At 38.4% G+C, this 21,594-nt stretch overlaps 1 protein-coding gene across 20 annotated transcripts in view; it reads right to left on the reverse strand.

Annotated features, from left to right (window-relative positions):
* PAM (peptidylglycine alpha-amidating monooxygenase) overlaps positions 1 to 21,594 on the reverse strand; it is a 282,570-nt gene that overhangs the window by 146,309 nt on the left and 114,667 nt on the right. For all 20 annotated transcript variants that reach the window (XM_044264740.1, XM_044264805.1, XM_044264795.1 and 17 more), the window contains exons 2-3: positions 10,011 to 10,477; positions 8,924 to 9,044 (exon numbers count right to left, since the gene is read on the reverse strand). In XM_044264740.1, coding sequence (XP_044120675.1) covers positions 8,924 to 9,044; positions 10,011 to 10,099 — 210 coding nt within the window. In that variant the 5' untranslated portion in view covers positions 10,100 to 10,477. The remainder of the gene's footprint in view (positions 1 to 8,923; positions 9,045 to 10,010; positions 10,478 to 21,594) is intronic.

Below are 21,594 nucleotides of genomic sequence, written 5' to 3' on the forward strand. Positions count from 1 at the left end.
ACAAGAACTCTAAATCTTATTGAGAAAATACGTAATCATAAGGGAGTCTCTTGGATTGTAGTTACTTTTTATTTTATTTTATTTAAATTTAATTAATTCACCTAGCGTGTATTATTAGTTCCAGAGGTAGAAATCAGTGATTCATCAGTGGCATAGATCACCCAGTGCTCACTCTCTCGTGTCCTCCTTAATGCCATCATCCAATTACTCCATCCCCCCGTAGTTAACTTTTTAAAATATTTTCTTCAAGTATCAGACTGATATAAAAATATCAAGAAAGAATCAAAAATAAAAAGTCCCCTTTCTGTTTCTCATTTTCAATAAAGAGAGAGAGGAAAAAAAAAAACCGTTTAATGTGTATTTGTAGTTTTGAACCCAGATTTGTGACGTTTAGATTATTCTCACAGAGGAAAACACTGTTACTAGCTCAATCATATCCTCCCTAAGTGGACATTACATAGGTTTCAGTAAAAAAATAAAGAGGAAGTGTCATGATTTAAGTGTAAACAGTTAGCAATGAACTACACGTGACTTTAATTTGCAGTTTACAAGATCCCTTTAATATTTCTATATTGTTTAATTCACATAATCAAGCCTCGCCGATGAATCAAGGGGTGAATCTCACAAACAATTACAACCAGGGAATGGGACATGCAGCCTCTGAAACACCACGAATCCCAAACTTTCAAAAAAGGAAGTGGGGAAAACTAACATGAGGCAGCTAAGTAAACAAAACAAGAGTCTGGTGACCCTTCTTTCTAATAATCATTGAATTTTCTTTGCTATTAGCTTCTCCATTGGTAAATGGATAATATTACTTGGTTTGGGGAAGGGGACGTGTATAGCATTTTAATCTCTTTTGTTGCTCTTTCTCTAAATCTAAATTAAATTGGAAGTTTATATACATTGCCTATGTTTTTCTGAATAAAAAGCAAATACTAGTCCAGAATAAGGATATTTTTCAATTTTCCTGTTTCAACAGCAAGACCTCCAGGCTTTTTTCTTCTTCTTCTTTTTTTTTTGCGAAGGTAGAAATAAACTAAAAACCTAAGAACTAAGAAACACTAAAAGCCATGACTTGTGCTCATTTTAAGACAATGACTTAATGCAATCAACCTTTACCCATGATCTTTTTTTTCTAACAACAGAAATGCACTGGTACAGGGCTGTCTACTAGAGCCACTACCTCTGTCTTTCACACTCGTGGTTTCACAATTCTTAACATTTTCTAGGCAGTAACTATCAACCAAATGGACTTGCCTCAAAAATCAAATCCAGGGGCACCTGGGTGGCTCAGTGGGTTAAAGCCTCTGCCTTCGGCTCAGGTCATGATCTCAGGGTCCTGGGATCGAGCCCCACATCAGGCTCTCTGCTCAGCGGGGAGCCTGCTTCTTCCTCTCTCTCTGCCTGCCTCTCTGCCTACTTGTGATCTCTGTCAAATAAATAAGTCTTTAAAAAAAAAATCAAATCCATCTGCCGTGTTTGTCTTACTGTACAGACTTAATTAGAAGAGGATAAGGACACAGAGGTAGGTCAGGGGACTAGAGAAAGTAGGATAGGACATGGCCACTGACCACACACAGGTGGCCAGGGAACCTAGGAGGGTTCCAGATACACAGGCTCTAGAGTCAGGTAGGGATCTACTCTGGGCATTTCCCAGCAAACACCCAGCTGCCTTGAGAAGAGTCTGAATCCATTCTCCCCAATGACGAGAGCAGACAAGTATCCAGAAGGCTGTTGGTACCCGCAGATTAATTTTCTCCCCTTATATAATAGAGCTTAATCTAAAAGTCAAACTAGTCCTGCAGTGGGATGTGGGGTACCTCCCTTCTGTTTAGCCTCATGCTCAAAGAAAACCTTGGAATTTTTATTTTTTAAAAAATGCAAATATTATTACATACTAATAACTAGAGAGAAGGAGACAAGCAAATCACAACTCCCAAAGAATAAAAACATTTCCATTAAAGACCCATTTGCAGAGGAGGGATCCTTGGTAATTCTGTCCTGAATTTTAAGCACTGGTTGGGATTCCTCTCCCTCCCATAAGCATTAAATTAAAAACATATAGATTTAACATATTAGAATATCCCCCAAATTAACCATAAGCCAAATTTTGTACAGCTGACTACATGAAAAAATCTTAATTTAGTCAGCATTTTGAACTTAAGAAAATTATGGCACCACAGCAACTCTGCATTTACTTGTATACTACTTCTGATAAACAGGTACCTTAAGCAAGTGCTGTTTAAAAGTGAAGTTATATTATAGTGGCTTGATATTTTAAACAGGTGTAGTAAAAAAAAGCATGTGTAAGCTGGGTCCTTCTTACATGTTTATATGCATGTGAAAGCAAAGGGAATTCTCTTCCTTTTTATGTCAGAGAATGATAAGTTAAAATATATTAGTAAACACTTCCTAATGGTTTCTCATTTTTTTGAGAAAAAAGCAAAGAGAAACACTGTGGGAAGCTTTTCAGAAAATGTCATAGGAGTACTTTGTTCATTCTGATTATGTTTTCAATGCTACTTTCTTTCAGGGTATTGTAAAATAAGTGATAACTTAAGACTCTAATTTAAGGTTTTCAACTTGCTGTTCAGAGATACCTGCTGCGATCTTTAAACTCAGAATTGTTCCATTTCCTGGCGTTCCTAGCCATAGACATCTGTGCTCAGGAACAGAGGATAAGACAGTTGTCTTATTTCAGAGCATAACGTGTGACTCTTCAAAAGACAATTACAGGGCACCTGGGTGGCTCAGTGGGTTAAGCTGCTGCCTTCGGCTCAGGTCATGATCTCAGGGTCCTGGGATCAAGCCCCACATTGGGCCCTCTGCTCGGCAGGGAGTCTGCTTCCGCCTCTCTCTCTCTCTCTCTTTGCCTGCCTCTGTGCCTACTTGTGGTCTCTCTCTGTCAAATAAATAAATAAATAAATAAAATCTTTAAAAAAAAAAAAAGACAATTACAGAATGAGACAAGGATCTGCAAAAGGTTCAAGAAGGAGAAGGTGCTTTCCTTTATAGTTCTCAAAATGCTCCCAAAATAAGGGAGGACTGTGACCACAGTAATGACAGCCTAACATACCCTAATGGAAAGACATGCAATTATTACATGATTTCAAGTTTTTAGGATCAAAGAAAGTATTTAATTCTATAAAACTGTATCTCTTACAAATTAGTTTATATTAGTAAGTCCTTAAACCAGAGGACCCAAGGGACACAAATAACAAATAAATAAAATGCTGTATAAACCCTAGGATTTGAAAAGACTTAACATTAGGTAAGAGGGATTTTTTTTTTTTTTAAATAAGGCCAATGTAAAAACTTCATAGTAAAGTGAAGAAATCCAGGCTAATTTCAAATGAATACTTAAAAAAAAATTAAGGCTTCGTACAGATGAAATGGCTTTTGATACTTTCTTTTCTAAGCAGTATGTAAGATATGTAAGAACTCAGAGAAAAACATATCCATTCTCAATATTCCGTCGTTTTCTGATCACGAGGGCCATTTCTAATAGAAATTACTGAGGAACGAGCACACGGTAAGACTGACTTCCCTGCTTACTTTCTCCAGGTTTCTCTTATCCTGGTCCATACTTTCTATTTTTCTTCATTTGGCTAACATTCCTCTCTTTCAAAATTACGATGATGTCTTACCTTCTCCAGGAAGTTATTTCTGAAAGCATAAAGGTTGGCAATTTCTTTCTCCTCTTAAGACTCAGTCACATTTCCTTCAACACACAAAATAATAATAACAGTACTGGTTCACATTTTATAAGAACTTAATCATGTGCAGGGCAACTGAATGTGCCACTGGGATAACCTTGCTCAGGCCTAAAAACAGTCGCAGGTAAGTCCAGTTATGATTCTGTCCACAGATGAAGGAGAAGGCCTAGCGGGTCCAAAACCATAAAGACGTTGACACTGCAAGAGCTAGGACGAGAAGGCTCCTGACCTGGCTCTGAAGCCTAAATGACCCACTAGATCTGGCTTAGACTTGGACAATAGACTTTACGTGAACTCGTCATAATTGTGCCTCATTTATTTTACTTATTTTTTTTTTAAGATTTTATTTATTTATTCAACACAGACAGAGACCACAAGTAGGCAGAGAGGCAGGCAGAGAGAGATGGGGAAGCAGGCTCCCCGCTGAGCAGAGAGCCCGATGTGGGGCTGGATCCCAGGACCCTGAGACCATGACCTGAGCCAAAGGCAGAGGCTTAACCCACTGAGCCACCCAGGTGCCCCTATTTTTAGTTTAAAAGCAAACATTCATGGGATAGTTAACATACTACATTGATGAGAGCACCTTACTATGACCAGGAACTGGCAGTTTATCAGTTGGTTTTTGTTTGTTGATATGAATCGATGACAGCAAAAGCCCACAGGATCTTTGGTGAAAAAGAAAATTAAATGAAGAAGAAAAAGTGCTAAGAGAAGAGCCTCAAGATACCTCAAGATAGCACCACTCCTCGGCTTTGCTGGATTTGAAACCTGTGCCATCAGAGACCAGATTTTGATTTCTTTACCTCAACTCTAGGCTACTTGGCTGCTTATTCTTCTCCCTAACTTCCCAAAGCCTGAGAAAACACTGAATTAGAAGGATTTTATTCAAGAGGACAGAGATTATTTTTTAAAATTTCAAGTCACAGAAGAGAGTGAGCTTACTTTGAATATAAAATTGATATCGCAATAGATAATTAAACTACCTTCCCCAGACTCTCCAGAGCTGGTTTAATGAGAGCAATTTTTAAAGGCTTCTCTGAATTCTATGATATGGTAGAAAAGACTGCAACACAGAGGCCTGACACGACTGGATATTCTTTGGTAAGACACTAATTTAGACCGATATTCCACCAGCAAAATTACTTACATGCACTGTGTCTGTATTATAGCTAAGCTCTCCCCACCCCTGTTCTGCATCTGCTTGTTTCTCTATTCAGACCCACCGGACAATATCAAGTTTCCCAAGGAAAGGACTTAGACCAGATTCACTGATGTATCGTGTTATTGCCAAGACTTAAGAGGTGTATTATTTAAAAAAAAAAAAGTGGGGGCGCCTGGGTGGCTCAGTGGGTTAAGCTGCTGCCTTCAGCTCAGGTCATGATTCTAGGGTCCTGGGATCGAGTCCCGTGTCAGGCTCTCTGCTCAGCAAAAAGCCTGCGTCCCTCTCACTCTCTCTCCTTGCCTCTTCGCCTACTTGTGATGTCTCTCTATCAAATAAACTTTAAAAAAACAAAACAAAACAAAAATAACCTGTTGAGTGAATATCTCTTTAACCAACATGGTCCACCCTCAATTACCAACTCAACTTCTTTCCTTAAAGTTTATTAATCTTCAGGACGCCTGGATGGCTCAGTCGGTTAGCTTCGGCCTTCGGCTCCCGTCATGATCTCGGGGTCCTGGCATGGAGCCTGGCATCCGACTCCCTGTTCAGCAGGGAGCCTCCTTCGCCCACTCCCTCTGCTGTTTCTCCAGCTTGCGTTCTCTCTCCTCCCTCTCTCTAATAAACCAAGAAAAATCTTTAAAATTAATTAATTTTGTTGCTTTTCTTGATTTTCTGCTATTAAAAAAAAAAAAGATTTTAAATCCTCAAGGCCTTCCCTTTCTTTGATGTTTCCTTACTCCTGGTTTTCTTATAAGATTTTTTTCTATAATTAACCTTTTATTTGGTTATTTTTAAAGACCCCCTTTATTCATTTGAGAGAGGGTGTGTATGCAAGTGGGAGGAAGGGCAGAAGAAGGGGAAGACCCCCTGCTGAGCAGGGAGCCCCACATGATGCTCCACCTCAGGAGCCTGAGAACATGACCTAAGACGGAACCAAGAGTTGCATGCTCAACTGACTGAGCCACCCAGGGGTCTGTTTATAATATTTTTTAAATGTTTTGTTCTTCCTATTATAGTTATTTTTTCTTTTGCCTTTTATTTTTTTTTTTAAAGATTTTATTTATTTATTTGAGAGAGAGAGAGACAGTGAGAGAGAGCATGAGCGAGGAGAAGGTCAGAGAGCGAAGCAGACTCCCCATGGAGCTGGGAGCCCGATGCGGGACTCGATCCCGGGACTCCAGGATCACGCCCTGAGCCGAAGGCAGTCGTCCAACCAACTGAGCCACCCAGGCGTCCCTTCTTTTGCCTTTTATATTTGTCCTGGATCATCCCATTCTCTTAGATTTGGGGTGAGGGAGGGTTAGAGGAGAGCCAACTATTTTTATTCCCTTCTTTCTTTTCTTTCCTCTAATATGTTTCCTTTTTCTTTTCTAGCCTTGTAATCTCTGTTCCTTTTAAGAGTCTGGGTTAAATTTAGTTTCATCTGCATTTTACAAAAAGAATATTTTCTTGACTAGGAGCCCTCACACTACCACAGCTCCGCATCTTCCTCACCACCCAAAACTCCAAGTTCAGGAGAGAAAGGGATTTCCGCGTCCATCTCTTCCCGGCTATACTCAGTAAGGAGTGTAACTTTCATTTCTCGTGAAGTTTTACGAGGTATAGTTTGGCTGGATCAAATCAGTAAACAGTCATGGCATTTTTGTGATGGGGGAAAGCGGAAGAAACATTCAACAACCAGTTCTGAGCTGATGAGGCACAACAACGGAATCACTTAGCCAGTTAGGTAGTTTAGAGAAAACCCAACTCAACCTGGTTGAAACAAAAAGCATAACATAACTGAAAACTCCCTATGTAGCAAGGTCACCAAGAACATCAGTTCTTTCAGTGTCTCTGCAACGCCTTCTGTGGTATTAGTTTTATCCGCAGGCATGGCTGCCCTCATGAATGCAGCAGATCCGAGGACAGTGTGCCCTGTGCTCGCATGCAACAGAAAAACACATTCCCAGCAAAATTCCCAAGATTTAATTGAACTAGCCTAGGTCACACACCTTCTTCCCAACCAATTAGTGTAGCAGGGGAGGTGGAGGGCAGTGATTTGCTAATCCTCATCCATGGGCTCCACTTCCAGATCCTGGCTAGAAAAATCCTGGAAACCATGTGGTTTAAAGAGAAGGAGCCATGCGGAACTGTCTGCTGGGAAGGCGACCAGCAAGTGTCCACGGCATGAGGCAAAAAAAATGCAGATGGGGGAAAAGAACAAGCGGTAACTTGATATGCAGTCTTTTTGCCATGGAGTTATTTTGATAATTATAAGATTATAAAAAAGAGTAAACACATTTTATTTTATGGAAATTGAGCTACTCTACACTTTTTTAAATAATCAATTCCTCTAGGAACTCTTTCTGAGAGTACTGGTGCAAACACAGTTACCGACTATTATTACTATTAAATTAAATAATACTGCAAAATAATAAGAAGAAATAACAACAGACTAATAACGAACCTGACAAATGATTATATGAGAAAATATTAATATTCCTGTGGGAAAAGAGTGCTTAAAGACCAATTGGTGGATTTTTTTAAAAAAGTCATTTTTTTTTTTAAGATTTTATTTATTCATTTGACAGAAAGAGAGAGATCACAAGTAGGCAGAGAGGCAGGCGGAGAGAAGGGGAAGCAGGCTCCCCGCTGAGCAGAGAGCCCGACGTGGGGCTCGATTCTAGGACCCTGAGATCATGACCTGAGCCGAAGGCAGAGGCTTAACCCACTGAGCCACCCAGGTGCCCGTAAAGTCAGTTTTAATGTAAAGCAAATATAGGTGAAAAATAGCTTTTGAAAAGTGAGAAGAGATGAGAAGAAGCATACTTCACAAGTGAGCAACTGGCGCTGATCTCTCCTATTCCCCAATCTCATTACACCACTTCTGACCAAATACCAAATCAAGAGCTATGGAATTAAAGGCCAGGACACTAACAAATGAACGTACAGAAAAGTCATGTGCCTGGTCATTTGGGAATGGACAGGGGATCGGGGCGAGGGTCATTCTGACGACGGTAAAGTAGTTATTCATAGATAGCTAGATTACACACAGGTTTTCAAGTAAATGAATGTCAGTCCTTAGTTCCCCCCCAAAAAGGACTGTGTGTATTTTCTTAGGGCATCTGATTGTCAATTTCAAGGGAATTCTCCCCAATAAATAGAAGACTTTTATTTTCTCAGGACTTTAAATAAAAGAAAGAAAGGAAGAAAGAAAATAGAATGTTATCTGCAGCAATGAGTCATCAGCCACTGCGGCTCTATAACACCTCAGTCTTCCCCTATCTCCGCAGCCCTTCCAAAGGAGAAGACTACCTTTTAATGACACACGTAAATCCCTGCACTGCCTGGCTGCAAAGCATAATTAATTCTGGCCTTTTTATGCTTAATGAAACACCTTGCACACACTGACAGCAGTGAGTTAGAGCTTCTTCTAAAATAGGGAAAGCCCTAGCAACAACCTAGTTCTACTCAAAATGCTCTGTAGGTCACATTTGTATGAGCTCTGCCATTATCTCTTCATAATATATCTTTTCTAACAAGGACATCAGACCAAAGAAAACTCACAATCAACCACCTGTATGAACAGTTTTCTTAAGTTTTAAAAGTATGCAATGTTTTGGAAATTCTTGGCAGTTCACACAAGCTTTTTTTTTTTTAATTTCTCAATTTGTGGCTGCAGTAGAAGAGCATTTAAATAAAGTAGTTTCTCAGAAGCAGCTGTTCAATATAATTTCCCTTTATTAGAATAATTTTTCATATCTTAATCCATAATTACATGCTGCGTTACAGAGGCTATTAGTCCACTGAGGATTTCAAAACATAAATTTCCAAGGTTCCATTTTAAAACACAAATAACAATATGAGTAAATTTTTAAAGAAGAAAGTTAACTGAAAGATTTACTCCTCTTTATAATATTCAATTATTCTGGCCCTACCAAAGGAGTCCTGAAAGCAAATGCTTATTTTCAAAGAAAGTTACTACTGCTGTAAATGCAGTTTCCTTGCTTCATTATAGATCATATACAGAATAAGGACTGATAAAATATAGAATTCTTCTCACCTGTTTAGGTGTAACTCCAGGCATGTGGATATCCAATGCAAAATCTGATGAATCAATAGGAATTACTGGTCTGGTGGTACCAAGACATTCATTGGAAAATGATCTGGTACTTTCTTTAAACCTTAAAAAAGAAGAACATTTCAATATCCCTGAACATAATGGTATTTTAACTCAACACGAGAAGGAAAAAAAAATTCTAAGACCTTAAAATGAAAGATTATTGATTTAAATCCAAAGACAACTCTAAAAGATATAATGACTACATAATGTTCTAAAACATCAGAATTGCAGTTTATAGTCTAGGAGTAACATATGACCAACTTGGAAACAAAATAGGATCAAAACAAGCAAGCGGGCTACATTTAAAACTCGATTGAATAAGAGCTTGTCAAAATACATACTTTTTCTATTTCGTGAAAATACAATATCAGTAAATTAGAAATTAACGTTGGCATTTCGGCTTTCTAATGGCATTAATATTAACTATAACTCAGTAAAATTTGTGTAACGACTTTGTGAGTGTCTCGCATCCCTAGCCAGAAACAAAACAGCAACAATAATATTGCAGAGGAGGGGTTTGGAAAAAGACTGCTATGTGAATTACAAATGTACAAGTGCATGAATATTGCATATGGTAATTATGAGGACCGCGTATACAGCTCCGTGTTTTCTCCTGAGCTCTTCCAGCCCATGATCTGTTTCTCCCCCTCACTTATGTATCTTGATATTTTATTCTCTGAGCTGGTTTCAGCAAGAAGGCATTCAAGTCTAAACGACTCAACAGTCCGTCTCCCCAAGAGGGAGGGAATTCCTGTTGGAAATCACAACTTGTAATTGGAGTTTTGAGACCCAGGGAAGCCTGGCTGCAACACAGTGGGCTTTTTCTGTTCAGGAGGACTTCACACCAAGTTACTGTGCTAAAAGCCCCAAGTCGTTTGGGCCAAGTCAATCGACCTGCTACATTTCTACAACACTCCGGTTCGCAGACGTGATCCCGGTTTCAACAGCATGCTACCCAGGAGCTATGCAAACAACATTCCGCCTGCTTTAAAAAACAAACAAACAAAAAAACAAAAAAAGCACGCACCTCTTAAAGACAGAAAGTGGGCTTCTGAAACCCCAACCGCTGCTTGGGAGAACCAGGAGGAGAACTAGCAGGCTCGGAACGCCAGCCATGTCCTCGCCGCTCCGGCCCCGCCGGGCGCGCACCCGGGAGCGCGGAGCTGGGCTGGGGCCGGCGGTCGGGCAGCGGCGCCGCCAGCGGCCGCTACTTCATGGCCCGGGCGCGGCGGGCGTCCTGCGGCGGCCACACACCATCTGCCTGCGAGAGCGGCGAGCCGGACTTGGAGGCGAGGGGTCTGGATCACCCGCCGCACGCAGAACCCCGTGCGGAGGCGGTACTTCTGTCCAGTCCGCCCGCGGAAGCTTTCCGCCCTCCAGAGCCCCTTTCTGCCCTGGTGCTGCTGGGGCTGGACGCGCGGGGACCTGATCCCTCAGGAATGACAGGCACTGGGAGGGCTATCACACAAACCCGCGTCAGTCATCATTCAGAACCTGCAAAAATAGAAGCAGATAATGGATGACTAACACATTACAGCATTTGTCCTCAGCAAATCCCAGCTGAGATTCAATACATTAGTAGTTTTCACAAGCCTGAGCCCAAGCCTGGGGAAAATGCTGGTCTGTTGGTCTCCCTCCCCCTTGACCAGCCCCCAGGATCTCGCAGACCCTCATAGCCCCAGTTCAGCCTTTTGCTCTTTCTTCCTCTATCGCACCCACTCTCTCTTTTTTCTCTCCGGATTCTTCCCTCCTTTTCCCTTTTATCCACCCCACTCTCTGGATTTCTTCTCCTTACTTCCTTTATCACTCCCTTTGGTCATCAAAAATGCCTTAATGCCTTTGTTGAATGTAAACAAAGTTATTCACACAAATGACAAAGGTACCAGAAAAAGGAGGGGAGGGAAAAAAAAGGAGAAAGAAAAAAAAAAAAAACACTAAGAGAGACGGAGACAAAGCACTTGGCTACAACAGTAATCAAACAGAAAAGGACTTTGAGAACAAAGGCATGTTTATATACGCGCATCAACAGTGCTACAGATTTAAGGAGAAAGATACCCTATGTCAAGAATGATCACCAAACAAGTAATCTCTGAAGTTCGCAGGGTAATTTAAAAGTAAATAAAAAATCTGCAGCTAATAGGATATAGGAAATGTAAACGCCTATTTAAAAAATCCTGTATCGGATACGCAAAGTAATAATTTCTTACTTATAAGGCATGCCTCCCCAAAGATATACTCTTTCCCAAAAAAAGTTTGGCGATTTACAATGCAATGCAATTAGAAACGGTAAGGACAATCTCAGCTGGCCCCCCCAAAAATTCTATCTACAAAGGGTATGATCAAGAACTTAATGCTAATGTATATGAGCAGCCTTGCAGAACTCAGGATTTTTAGAAATAAGACTCAACTAGGCTAAATTTTGAAATATGCTTGTTTTGACTTAACTATTTTTCCGAACATACTTCAGGCTATGTATCAAGTTTTTAACTTTGGTTAGAAGATACTATTTTAAGATGTATCATTCACAATACAGAAATAGTTCCAAAGAAAAATATGTCTGAAAGTTTTACTTCAATCACTAATTATAAGCATGGTTTGGGGAAATCTCAAATAAATCTATTAGTCAGCTGAATAAAAGTAAAAACAAAAAATGAGCAAGACCATATAGAAGTGCATCACAATAATATATTAGCCTCTTAATTATCTTTTGGAATTCACAAGATATTGAAGCTAATCTAAACAACAACAAAAACAAACAAACAAAAACAAGCAAAAAATTAAAAAAACAAAAGCCTAAAAGAAAACAAAAAAGTATGAACTAACCTAAAGTTAAATCAGAAAACTTCATGGTCAATGCTTTCTAGAGGAAACGTGACTTACACCAAATGCAAATAAAACACAATTGAATATCCAACCAATCTAAGGGTGCTTAAGGCTCACCAGCTCCCAAAGACCACAATTAATTTACATAAGCAACGGCATTTTTAAAAGACTATTGATAATTGTTTGAACTTTCTCTTTGGCTTGCTGTTCAAGCTTCAAGCAACAAAACCCTTCAGCTTTGTCTGAATCCTGTGGGTAAAGGAAAAGAAGCCCTTCTGGAGGAAGAGAAACAATTGGCCTGAAGGCTATACTAATGCCTTTGCAACAAAAGAGAATCCTATCTAGTAACAGTAAGTCACATGCCCTGAAGTTCTTATTTTTTTTTAAATATATGTGAAGAAAGGATTGTATTTTATTATTTCATGCAGAACAGGATTCAAGGACAGTCCTTCTAGTTGGCAGGGAGATATGATTCTATACAAACACTTGAAACAAATTTGGTATTAAAATTCTCTAACAGGAACACATCCTTAAGCACTAGCCTTTGAAAAAGTATTCCACTTATCTCTGATTGATTTTATTACCTTTGATGTCCCTAAAACACCCACTAAAAGAAAGGGAACTGAAGTTGTGGGTTAGAAGCAAAGTTGATATTTATAGGCATGAACTGAACAAAAGGTCTTACAGAAATGAAAGCTGATTATGCTTCTTGGTTCTTCCTGCCTTATAAACTAAAGACAGAATACAAATCACCATATGAAAAAAATAATGGCTAACCATTTCATGATTCTATAATTCCTGATAATTGTGGAATATATAATATTCCAATCTTAGTAGTCTTTTTTCAGTATTTTAAAGATTCAAAATATATTTCCTTGAGAGAATCCATTCCCTCATCCAAAAAACTAATTTGTAATTTCATATTCTGTTCAAAATACTGTTGGGATTTATAAAGTGAATAAAACTGGAAGAATACAATCTATTAAGGGAGATGAGGACTTAACACAGTTAATATAAGGTATGTTTAGAATATAGTATTCCTATACTATAGTACTATAAAAAAGATACAGGTAATTTTGAGGAAGAAAAGATCATCTTAACCTTCAAGAGGAGAGTAGGAAAAGGAAAAGTCAAAGCAAAAGTCAAAGTAGTCAGTGGAAGTGAATCCACTGGATTCGCTTGGATGGTTCACTGTGGGAGACAGTGCATATTCCAGGTTCAGGGAAGACAGGGGCAGAGGAGCCCAAGTGGTAGGCAGAGCCCAAGTGCTGGGCAGACGCAGATTTACTATTTTATTTGTAATACAAAGCAAATATTCTGTTTCCACATCCATAAATGCTTAGCAAGAATGATGTATGGTTTATACCGGTACAGATATTAATTTCAGGAACAGTAATATTATGTAGTAAGTACAGCCTAGTACAGAGGACCATAAAACTAACTTGGCTTTTACAAAGTAAGCATTCCACTCCTTTCCGTTTTCATTTGGGGAAAAAAAAAAAAAAAAGTAGCTGAAATTTGTAATTGATCAAACAATCAAATAAATATATTGACCATTCATTCATTCATTCATTCACTCAACAAGAGAGAACCAAGGTAGAGGATAATGGCTGAGAGCTTGTAAACCAGAGCAAAACTGGCCAGACTTCTGGCTCCCTCACTGAAGAGCCTTTTGAAACTGGGCAAGTACTTCACCTCCTTTCCCCTCAATTTCCTCAAAAGTAAAACGAATAATCCTACTACGGATCTCGTAGGGTTGTTTCAAGAAGTACATGAATTCATATCCTTAGAACAGTGCCAGACACATAATATATGTTCGCTATTACTGTTCTTGCAACAAGTATTTATCGAGTGCCTAAGAGTATATTAATGCTGGAGATGGTGATAATCAAGACAGATAAAGTTCTCAGTCTTATAGAGATCACTTTCTACTGGGGGAGAAAACCAATGAAAATAACTCCCAAATTATAAATTTCATTTTTTTAAAGGAGATTTTATGTGGTTTCCTACGACGACTTACGATTAAACTGATGAAAGGATGCATATCTATTCACACAGCAATTCAACTCCAGGGATTTGTTCTTAGGCAAAAATTGAACAAAGGCACAAATGTATTTAAAATGGTATTTATTGACATTGTATATAATAACAAAGAACTGTGTGTTTATAATAGCAAAGAACTAGAATCAATTTAAATGCTCATCAATAGGAGATTGGCAAAAATTTTTTTTGGTTATAAAAACTTGAGTGCTATGCTTCCTTTTAAAAAAGGACAAGATGGGGATGCCTGGGTGGCACAGTGGGTTAAGCTGCTGTCTTTGGCTCGGGTCACTGATCCCAGGGTTCTGGGATCGAGTCCCACATCAGGCTCCTTGCTCATTGGGGAGCCTGCTTCTCTCTCTGTCTCTGTCTGCTTATTCTCTCTCTTTCTCTCTCTCTCTGACAAATAAATAAATAAATAAAATCCTTTTTTTTTTTTTTTTTAAAAGGACAAGATGGGTCTATTTTTATAGGCAAGATTGTAGTCTATGACATCCTTTTTCTTTTTGCATAATTAAAAAATGTTTAAATAATCTCAAACTTACACAAATGCTGCAAGTACAGTTACAAAGGATTTTTTCCTTTAACCATTTCAGAGTAAATTGCTGACGTGGAGCCCCATCACCCCTGAATACTATGCATTTCCTGAAGTACATCTACTACATGATCACAATACACCCATCAAAATAAACATACTCACACTAACACATTGCTGTCATCTAATCCTCAGTCTCCAAACTTTGCCAGCTATCCCACCAATATCCCTTATATCAAATGAATCCAGTTCAGAATCAAGTGTTACATGTAAGGTTGCCGTGTGTCTAGTCTCGGCATTCCAAGAAAGTTTCTCAGTCTGTCTTTACCTTCCATGACCTTGGCTCTATTAAGACTATAAGCTAGTTACCGCACACCTGGGGGTGGCTCAGTAGGTTAAGCCTCTGCCTTTGGCTCAGGTCATGATCTCAGGGTCCTGGGATCAAGTCCAGCATCGGGTTCTCTGCTCAGTGGGGGGCCTGCTTCCCCCCTCACCCCAGTCTGCTTCTCTGCCTACTTGTGATCTCTCTGTCAAATAAATAAATAAAACCTTTAAAAATAATAACAATAACAAAATTAAAAAAAAAAAAAGACTACAGGCGAGTTATTTCACAGAATGCCTCTCAGTGTTTGTTTCCTGTTTCACAAGGACTAGATTCATGTCGTGCATCTCTGGGAGGAATATCACGAAAGGGATGCTGTGTTCTTCTCGATTTTCTATATTAGTTGTCCATTGCCACATATAAAATCACCCCAGAACTTAGTAGTTGAAAATTGAAATCAAATATTACCTCAAATAGTTTCTGTGCATATGGACAAGAAGCAGGTTAGCTTGGTGATTTTCTCATGCGGTTGCAATCAAGATGTTGGCAAGGGTTACAGTCATCTGTTGGCAAGGGCTACAGTCATCGGAAGGCTTGACTGGGGCAGAAAGATCTGCTTGCAAAGTGGCTGGCAAGTCAGTGCTGACTTTTGGCAGAAACAACCTCTCCTCACTATGTGGCCCTCTCTATAAGGGCTGCTTAAAAGCCCTTATAATATGGCAGCTGTCTTCCCCCAGACTGAGCAAGGTCTTTCAGCATGGAGCATCTTAAGTCACATGTCACAATTTCTGTAATATGCTATGGATACACAGGTCAGCTCCACTAGTGTGGGCAAATTCTACCCAAGGACGTGAATACCATGAGGCAAAGTTCATCTTCTTGGAAGCTGGTTACAACAGCATCTCATGAGATGGTGTACAATTTTGATGTGTCTCATCACTGATGACGTTAACTGTAATCATTTGATAAAGGTGCTGTCTTCTAGGCTTTTCCACTGTAAAGATAGCATTTTTCCCTTTGTAATTAATTTTCTTGGTGGATAAGTTATTTTTGACTTTGTAAATATTCTAATTTTAGTAAACTTTCATTTTATTCACTTATTTATTACATCATAATGGACTCATTGTTTCCTATTTTATTCAATGGGTTTTAATTTGATACTAACTCAATTTATTTACACTAATTTATTTTGATGCTCAAACTGTCTCAGTTGTGGTTTCTTTAAGTTAGCTTTTGTGTCCTTCTGACATACCCTAGTATTCTTTGAGCACTTTCTTGCTTTTTTGCCCCTTATCCCATCTGGGTTCAAAATCCCATACCAGGCCCTTCTCTTCATGCTCTTCACTCCCCTTGGCCTTTGCTGGCATCTTACAGTGGGCTGCCCACACACACGGATACCTTCTCTACCTCATTTGGGCTATGCCACCCCATGCCAGGCCACCAACCCACCACAATAATGCTCTCCTTACCAAAGTTGTATTCCATACCCTATGCCAGGCTGCCCTCCCTTGCTCTGCTTTGGTACTGAATTGTTCAGAAAGAGAAAAGAAATCAAATTATGGAACACTATAAACATGTATTTATAAATCTGAAGAAATATAACTGAATTGTATTTCCAATGATTTTCTATGGAGATGGGGGGGGTAAACTTTTACTTTCCATTGATAGGTTTTTGTAGTCTTTTAACTTCTACAAGCTTATATTGCATTCTGTAACCAGAAAAATATACATTCAGATACAGATGCAGACATGCATTTTAAAATAATTTATTGGGGGCACCTGGGTTGCTCAGTTGGTTGAGCAACTGCCTTCGGCTCAGCATGATCCAGGAGTCCCAAGGGGACTGGAATTGAGTTCCATATCGGGCTCCCTGCTCGGTGGGGAGTCTGCTCCTCTCTCTGACCTCTCCCTTCTCATGCTGTCTTTCTCTCTCTCTCTCTCTCTCTCTCTCTCAAATAAATAAAATAAAACATATCTTTAAAATACTTTATTGGATGTGAATCTATGTATTTCAATGTACATGTTAATTTCTCTCTGAGCTAGGTGATGTCTTGAAAAACAAATAACTCTCCTTTCTTGGCAAGAACTTTATGAACTACATTTTATGGTGGTTTTATAGCTGTAATGCAGGGTTTCTCCAGCTCAGTACTAGCAAAACTTTGGGCCCAATACTTCTTCATTGTAGGGCACTGGCCTGTGCGTTACAGGATGTTCAGCAGCATCTCTAGACTCGACCCACTAGGTTCAAGTTGCACTGGTTTCAGTTGTGACAACAAAAATGTCTCAGGCATTGCCAAATGTCTTCTGCAAGGTAAAATCACCTTGTTGAGAACCAGTGTTGTAATATGGTTCATTAAGGTGAAGCTTAATTTATAAATCAAACATCATGCAATTCCCTTCAAATACTTATGAGACATAAATTGCCAAAAAGCACTTGCAGATATGGAACTTCTAAATAATGGGAAAATAACAAAAAAGCAAGTAATGTTTATTGACTTATATGCCAGGTGTTGATTTTATACATATTATCTCACTGAACTCTTATTACTTTGACATACAGGCTATTATTCCCATTTAATAGATGATGTCTCTAAGCCTTAAAAAAAAAAATTTTTTTTTACTTGCTCTGGTGACCCAGCAGTAGAGAAAAGATTCAAATCCTGGCTTGTACATTTCAGAAAATATACTCTTGGTTCCTGTTTTTCAGCATTAAAAAAAAAAAAAAAAAAAAAAGACTCTCTCTATTCACAGGGGATGTTTTCTTCAAGTACAAAAATGCCAAGTTGTCTGAAGATCACTTTACTATAAAATAATAGCCACTGTTTATTGAGCAACTATTACATGACAGGCACTGTGTTACTAATAATCTCAGCTGGATCCCACCAGAAGCAATTGAAGTCCATACCATTATCATTCCCATCTTACAAAGTGGAAACTGGACATAAAGGGAATAGGTAATTTGCCTAAGAAACATAGCTGGGACTGAACACAGAAAATCTGATGCCACACTTGAAGCCTTTAACTACTCAGCTATCAGTGCAACCTAGTCTTTTTTTTTTTTTCATTCACATATTAGGAAGCATTCATACTTCCTCTGTAAGCCTACTAACATTACTCATTTAGCTAATTCAGAAAGAACAAATTGAAGATTTATGACTAAGGTCCAAATCTGGTCCCAAAGTAGGTTTTGTTTGGCTTGCATAAATTTTTCCCAACTGAATCTGAATTCTGAGAAAACATTTCAAAATGAAAAGATTTCACATAAAAAGTGTCTTTTGAAGAACTGTAAAATCTGGCATCATTGGACCCACATTTCCATATGGCAACAATTAACTGAGCCAAGTAGTGTCTTCCTTTTAAGACAGGGCCAACAATCTGAACATCGCCACACTCCCCACTGCTCCCTATTACTCCCAGATCCTGAGGACAAGAGGAGTTATGTTAACTGCCACTCAGCAGCTAGGTACAGTTGTTGTATGCATATTCATCTGAGGTCTTTATTTTGCTTTGCTTTGTTTTTCACACCTGGCCAGCCCTGCTCATTATCATTACTAGCTGTACCCTAAAATTATCTGTGTTGTGATCCCAGAGTACACCCTTCCTCTGTGTAAAAAGATAAATGTCAACCTATGTATAGCATAGAATTTGCAACAAATTTGACATACAAAGTTGTTGCTTTTCTTTTCTCTTTTTTCTTTTCTTTTCTTTGCTTTGTTTTACTTTACTTTTCTTTTCCTCTGTCTGGTTTTCTTGTCTCTTTAAGGTTCTCTTCATTACCAAGGCGCACCAAATTGGGTGGCATTTTCTTCACGTGGATTTGTTTGGGATTTGTTATTTTAATACACACCCAATTTTAAGTATTTTTCCCTAGTAAGTCAAAATTGGCTGGGTAACTATAGAATATTTATGTTAAAAAAAAACCTCAGGGGTACCATTCAGCATATGATTCTACTGGAAAAACAACTTGCCAACAGGAACAAATTTTACTTTATTTTTTGGTTTCCATGATCAGTACCAGATGCCCTTTAAATATATTTATTAGTCATCAACTCACTCAGTCCTGTAAATACTTCCATGGGGAAAAAAACAAGAGACATTATTCTTAATTAAATTTCTCAGCTTTGACTAATACAAATGTTACTTCATAACACATGTATCTAAAGTCAGTGCTGGCATGGTTTAATATAAGATAAAACAGATCCCTGAGTTCCAATCAGCACACATCTTTGAGTTCTAAGGACAGCACTGGGAAGTTTTCAAGAAACCAGTGCCTTGAACAGCAGAGCAGTCCTGATGATGTCAGAAAAGTAGAAGGCCTCCTTTGCATGCAACTCATTTGCCTAGCAGGTATCTGATTTATTTATGAGCTCAAAAGATCACAGAGAATGTAGTTTCAGAAAAAAAGCACAAAGCGCTTCTGCAGCTAGCTATCACCACTTTCTTCCTTGAAACATTCCTGTTGAGTGACAGGGAACAAGGTGTCAGCCTTGTCCTGCAGAGTCACTTAGCAAGGTGAAAGCCCTCTGTGATGTCTGCTGTCCTAACTCATGGAGTGAGTCCGAGATGCCCGCCTGAACTTACAAGCTATCTCCACAAGATGCCACTTCAAAAATTAATAAATTCTCTTCTTGCTCTTCCGTGAAGCTTTTGAGAAACTAGTTTGAAACTAATACCCACGACCTGATTAAATTTCAAGTGTCTGGTGTTTTTCAATGAAGTGTGGATCACCGAAAGACACACTGATTTTGTTGTTGAAAGGTGTTTTGCATTACTCTTGAAATGCTTCCTTTGTGGGTCCTTGCACTCTATTCTTTTCTTCCATTTTTAAGAGGAAGTTGGTATAGAAGAGGGTGGAGGGGACCCCATTTAAGTGCAAATATTTAGTGCTTGGCATTAGGCTTAGAAGGATGTGGTCCAGAGGTTTGGATCTGTCTCTTCTTCTGTCTATCTTGCAATTATCAACACAAGTTTTTAAAAGATGTCCTTTTTTTTCTTTTTTAAGATGTCCTCTTTTTAGGGATTTTTTTTTTCCTTGTTTGATTCCACATCCTTAGGCTTGGTTATTTCAAAAGCACTTTACTACATATTTTGTTAAATGCTTCCTGATGACTTCAGAGGCAGGAGCTATTAGCTACACATGAAACCTGGCTCAGATCCAGAATATGCTAAAAATAAGTTTAAAAATAAGTATTCTTTTTCTTCATAAATAAAAAATCTACAGGCAAATATCTAGATTCTTATTAAATAATACTTAACTTCATCTTTTGCTTCTTGTGATACTCACACAGAGGCATTTTCTCCCATAGCAGAACTAAATTTTCAAATGATTCTCATGTTTTCCATGTCAAGAGTACAAATACTTACAATAAAATGCCCACAAACATATCCCTTCCTATTATATAAGTTTGGCTATCCTTTTCTTCAAGGCTTCCAGCTCTATAATTACAGTACTGAAAAGTGGAATCTATAATCATATAATGCTATTATATAATTGAAAAGCGGTTGTGATTTTTTCCTTTAAGATCAAAAAAAAATCCAAAACATTCTTTCATTTATATAATTCTACTTAATTGAGTTTACCATAACCTAGAGGGATTCTATAAAGTCTACACTACGCACCGCCTGCATAGGTCCATCTCAAGTCTGTAATTCGAAAGCCGGTAACAATAAGAACAGGTTGCTTAAAAACATTTTAGTGTTTTTATTTTATTTTATATACAAGCAACAATAACATTTAACTTAATCATAAGATGTTCATTTGAAGTTTTAAATATGCAATTCACCATTGAAAGAAGTATAATGTAGTGAAGTAGCTTATACTCAGATTATTTTAATTTCTAGTCTATAATAATAGTTTTCTTTGATCAGCGTCCCCAAACTCCCCATGAACTATCAATGAAGAGCTTCATAATTTTTTTCTGGCTGAAAAGGATCAAAGCATTCTTATGTTTGCTAGAACTCTTTGATACTGCTTCACAAACAGGTGGTGAATTTATTTCATTGCTATTAAAGTGTTTCTTGCTATCTTGAGCTTAGGAAGAAGTGGTTTATTTTAACAAGATGCTTACAGGCCAGCTTGTTCTTCCTCAATTTTTAAACTTCTTTACAAGGTTTCACATAGTATTTTGCACTACACCCTGGAACTGAAAATGAAAGTTAAAAAAGGATGAGGCCCATAATCCTCTGTACCTCAGAGAACACCCTGGGTAGAGTCCTGTTGGTCCTACTCCAAGAAAGGGAGGCCTGAGCATACCCAGTTGATTTTGCTTGCCTTCTCTCCCCATTGTGGATGGTATATGCCCTAACCTTGAGTTATATCACAACTAATAGGTGAGTTTTTAAATCACAGAAAAATGTGAAATAGCCCAGCCGTGTTGCCAATTTTAACCAAAATAAAGAGGCCCACAACAGGATCAGACAGAAAACTGGTTCCTACCTTTGAAGTCAGAAAACTCCTTTCTAAAATCACAACATTTCATGGACCCATCCACAATCATCATGATACTTTTAATAATTAGAATAATATTTAATAATGATTGCTCTATGCTAGACAATGTTTTAAGTAATTCTCATGTATTATATCATTTAATTTTCACAACACCCTTTGAACTAGAGTATTATCTCCATTTTAGAGATGAGGAAATAGAGGCACAGAGACGTTAAGGAATTTACTGACGTAGACAATGGCTGATTTCAGAGGTAGGAGCTATTAAACGTCAGGCTACACTTGATAGAAACTCTAAGTCGCGTATTTGTTTATTAAGAAGATATGGAAAGGTTAAGTAAACTATTACTGATTCAATAATGCTTTTCAGTGAATTTGTATTTTGCCCGCCCCCCCCTATAACTAAAACCAACGGTACACATAAGACATGGTATTTCACATTGCAC

This window comes from Neovison vison, chromosome 1 (assembly GCF_020171115.1).
Source record: "Neovison vison isolate M4711 chromosome 1, ASM_NN_V1, whole genome shotgun sequence".
In the NCBI taxonomy this organism is placed as follows: domain Eukaryota; kingdom Metazoa; phylum Chordata; class Mammalia; order Carnivora; family Mustelidae; genus Neogale; species Neogale vison.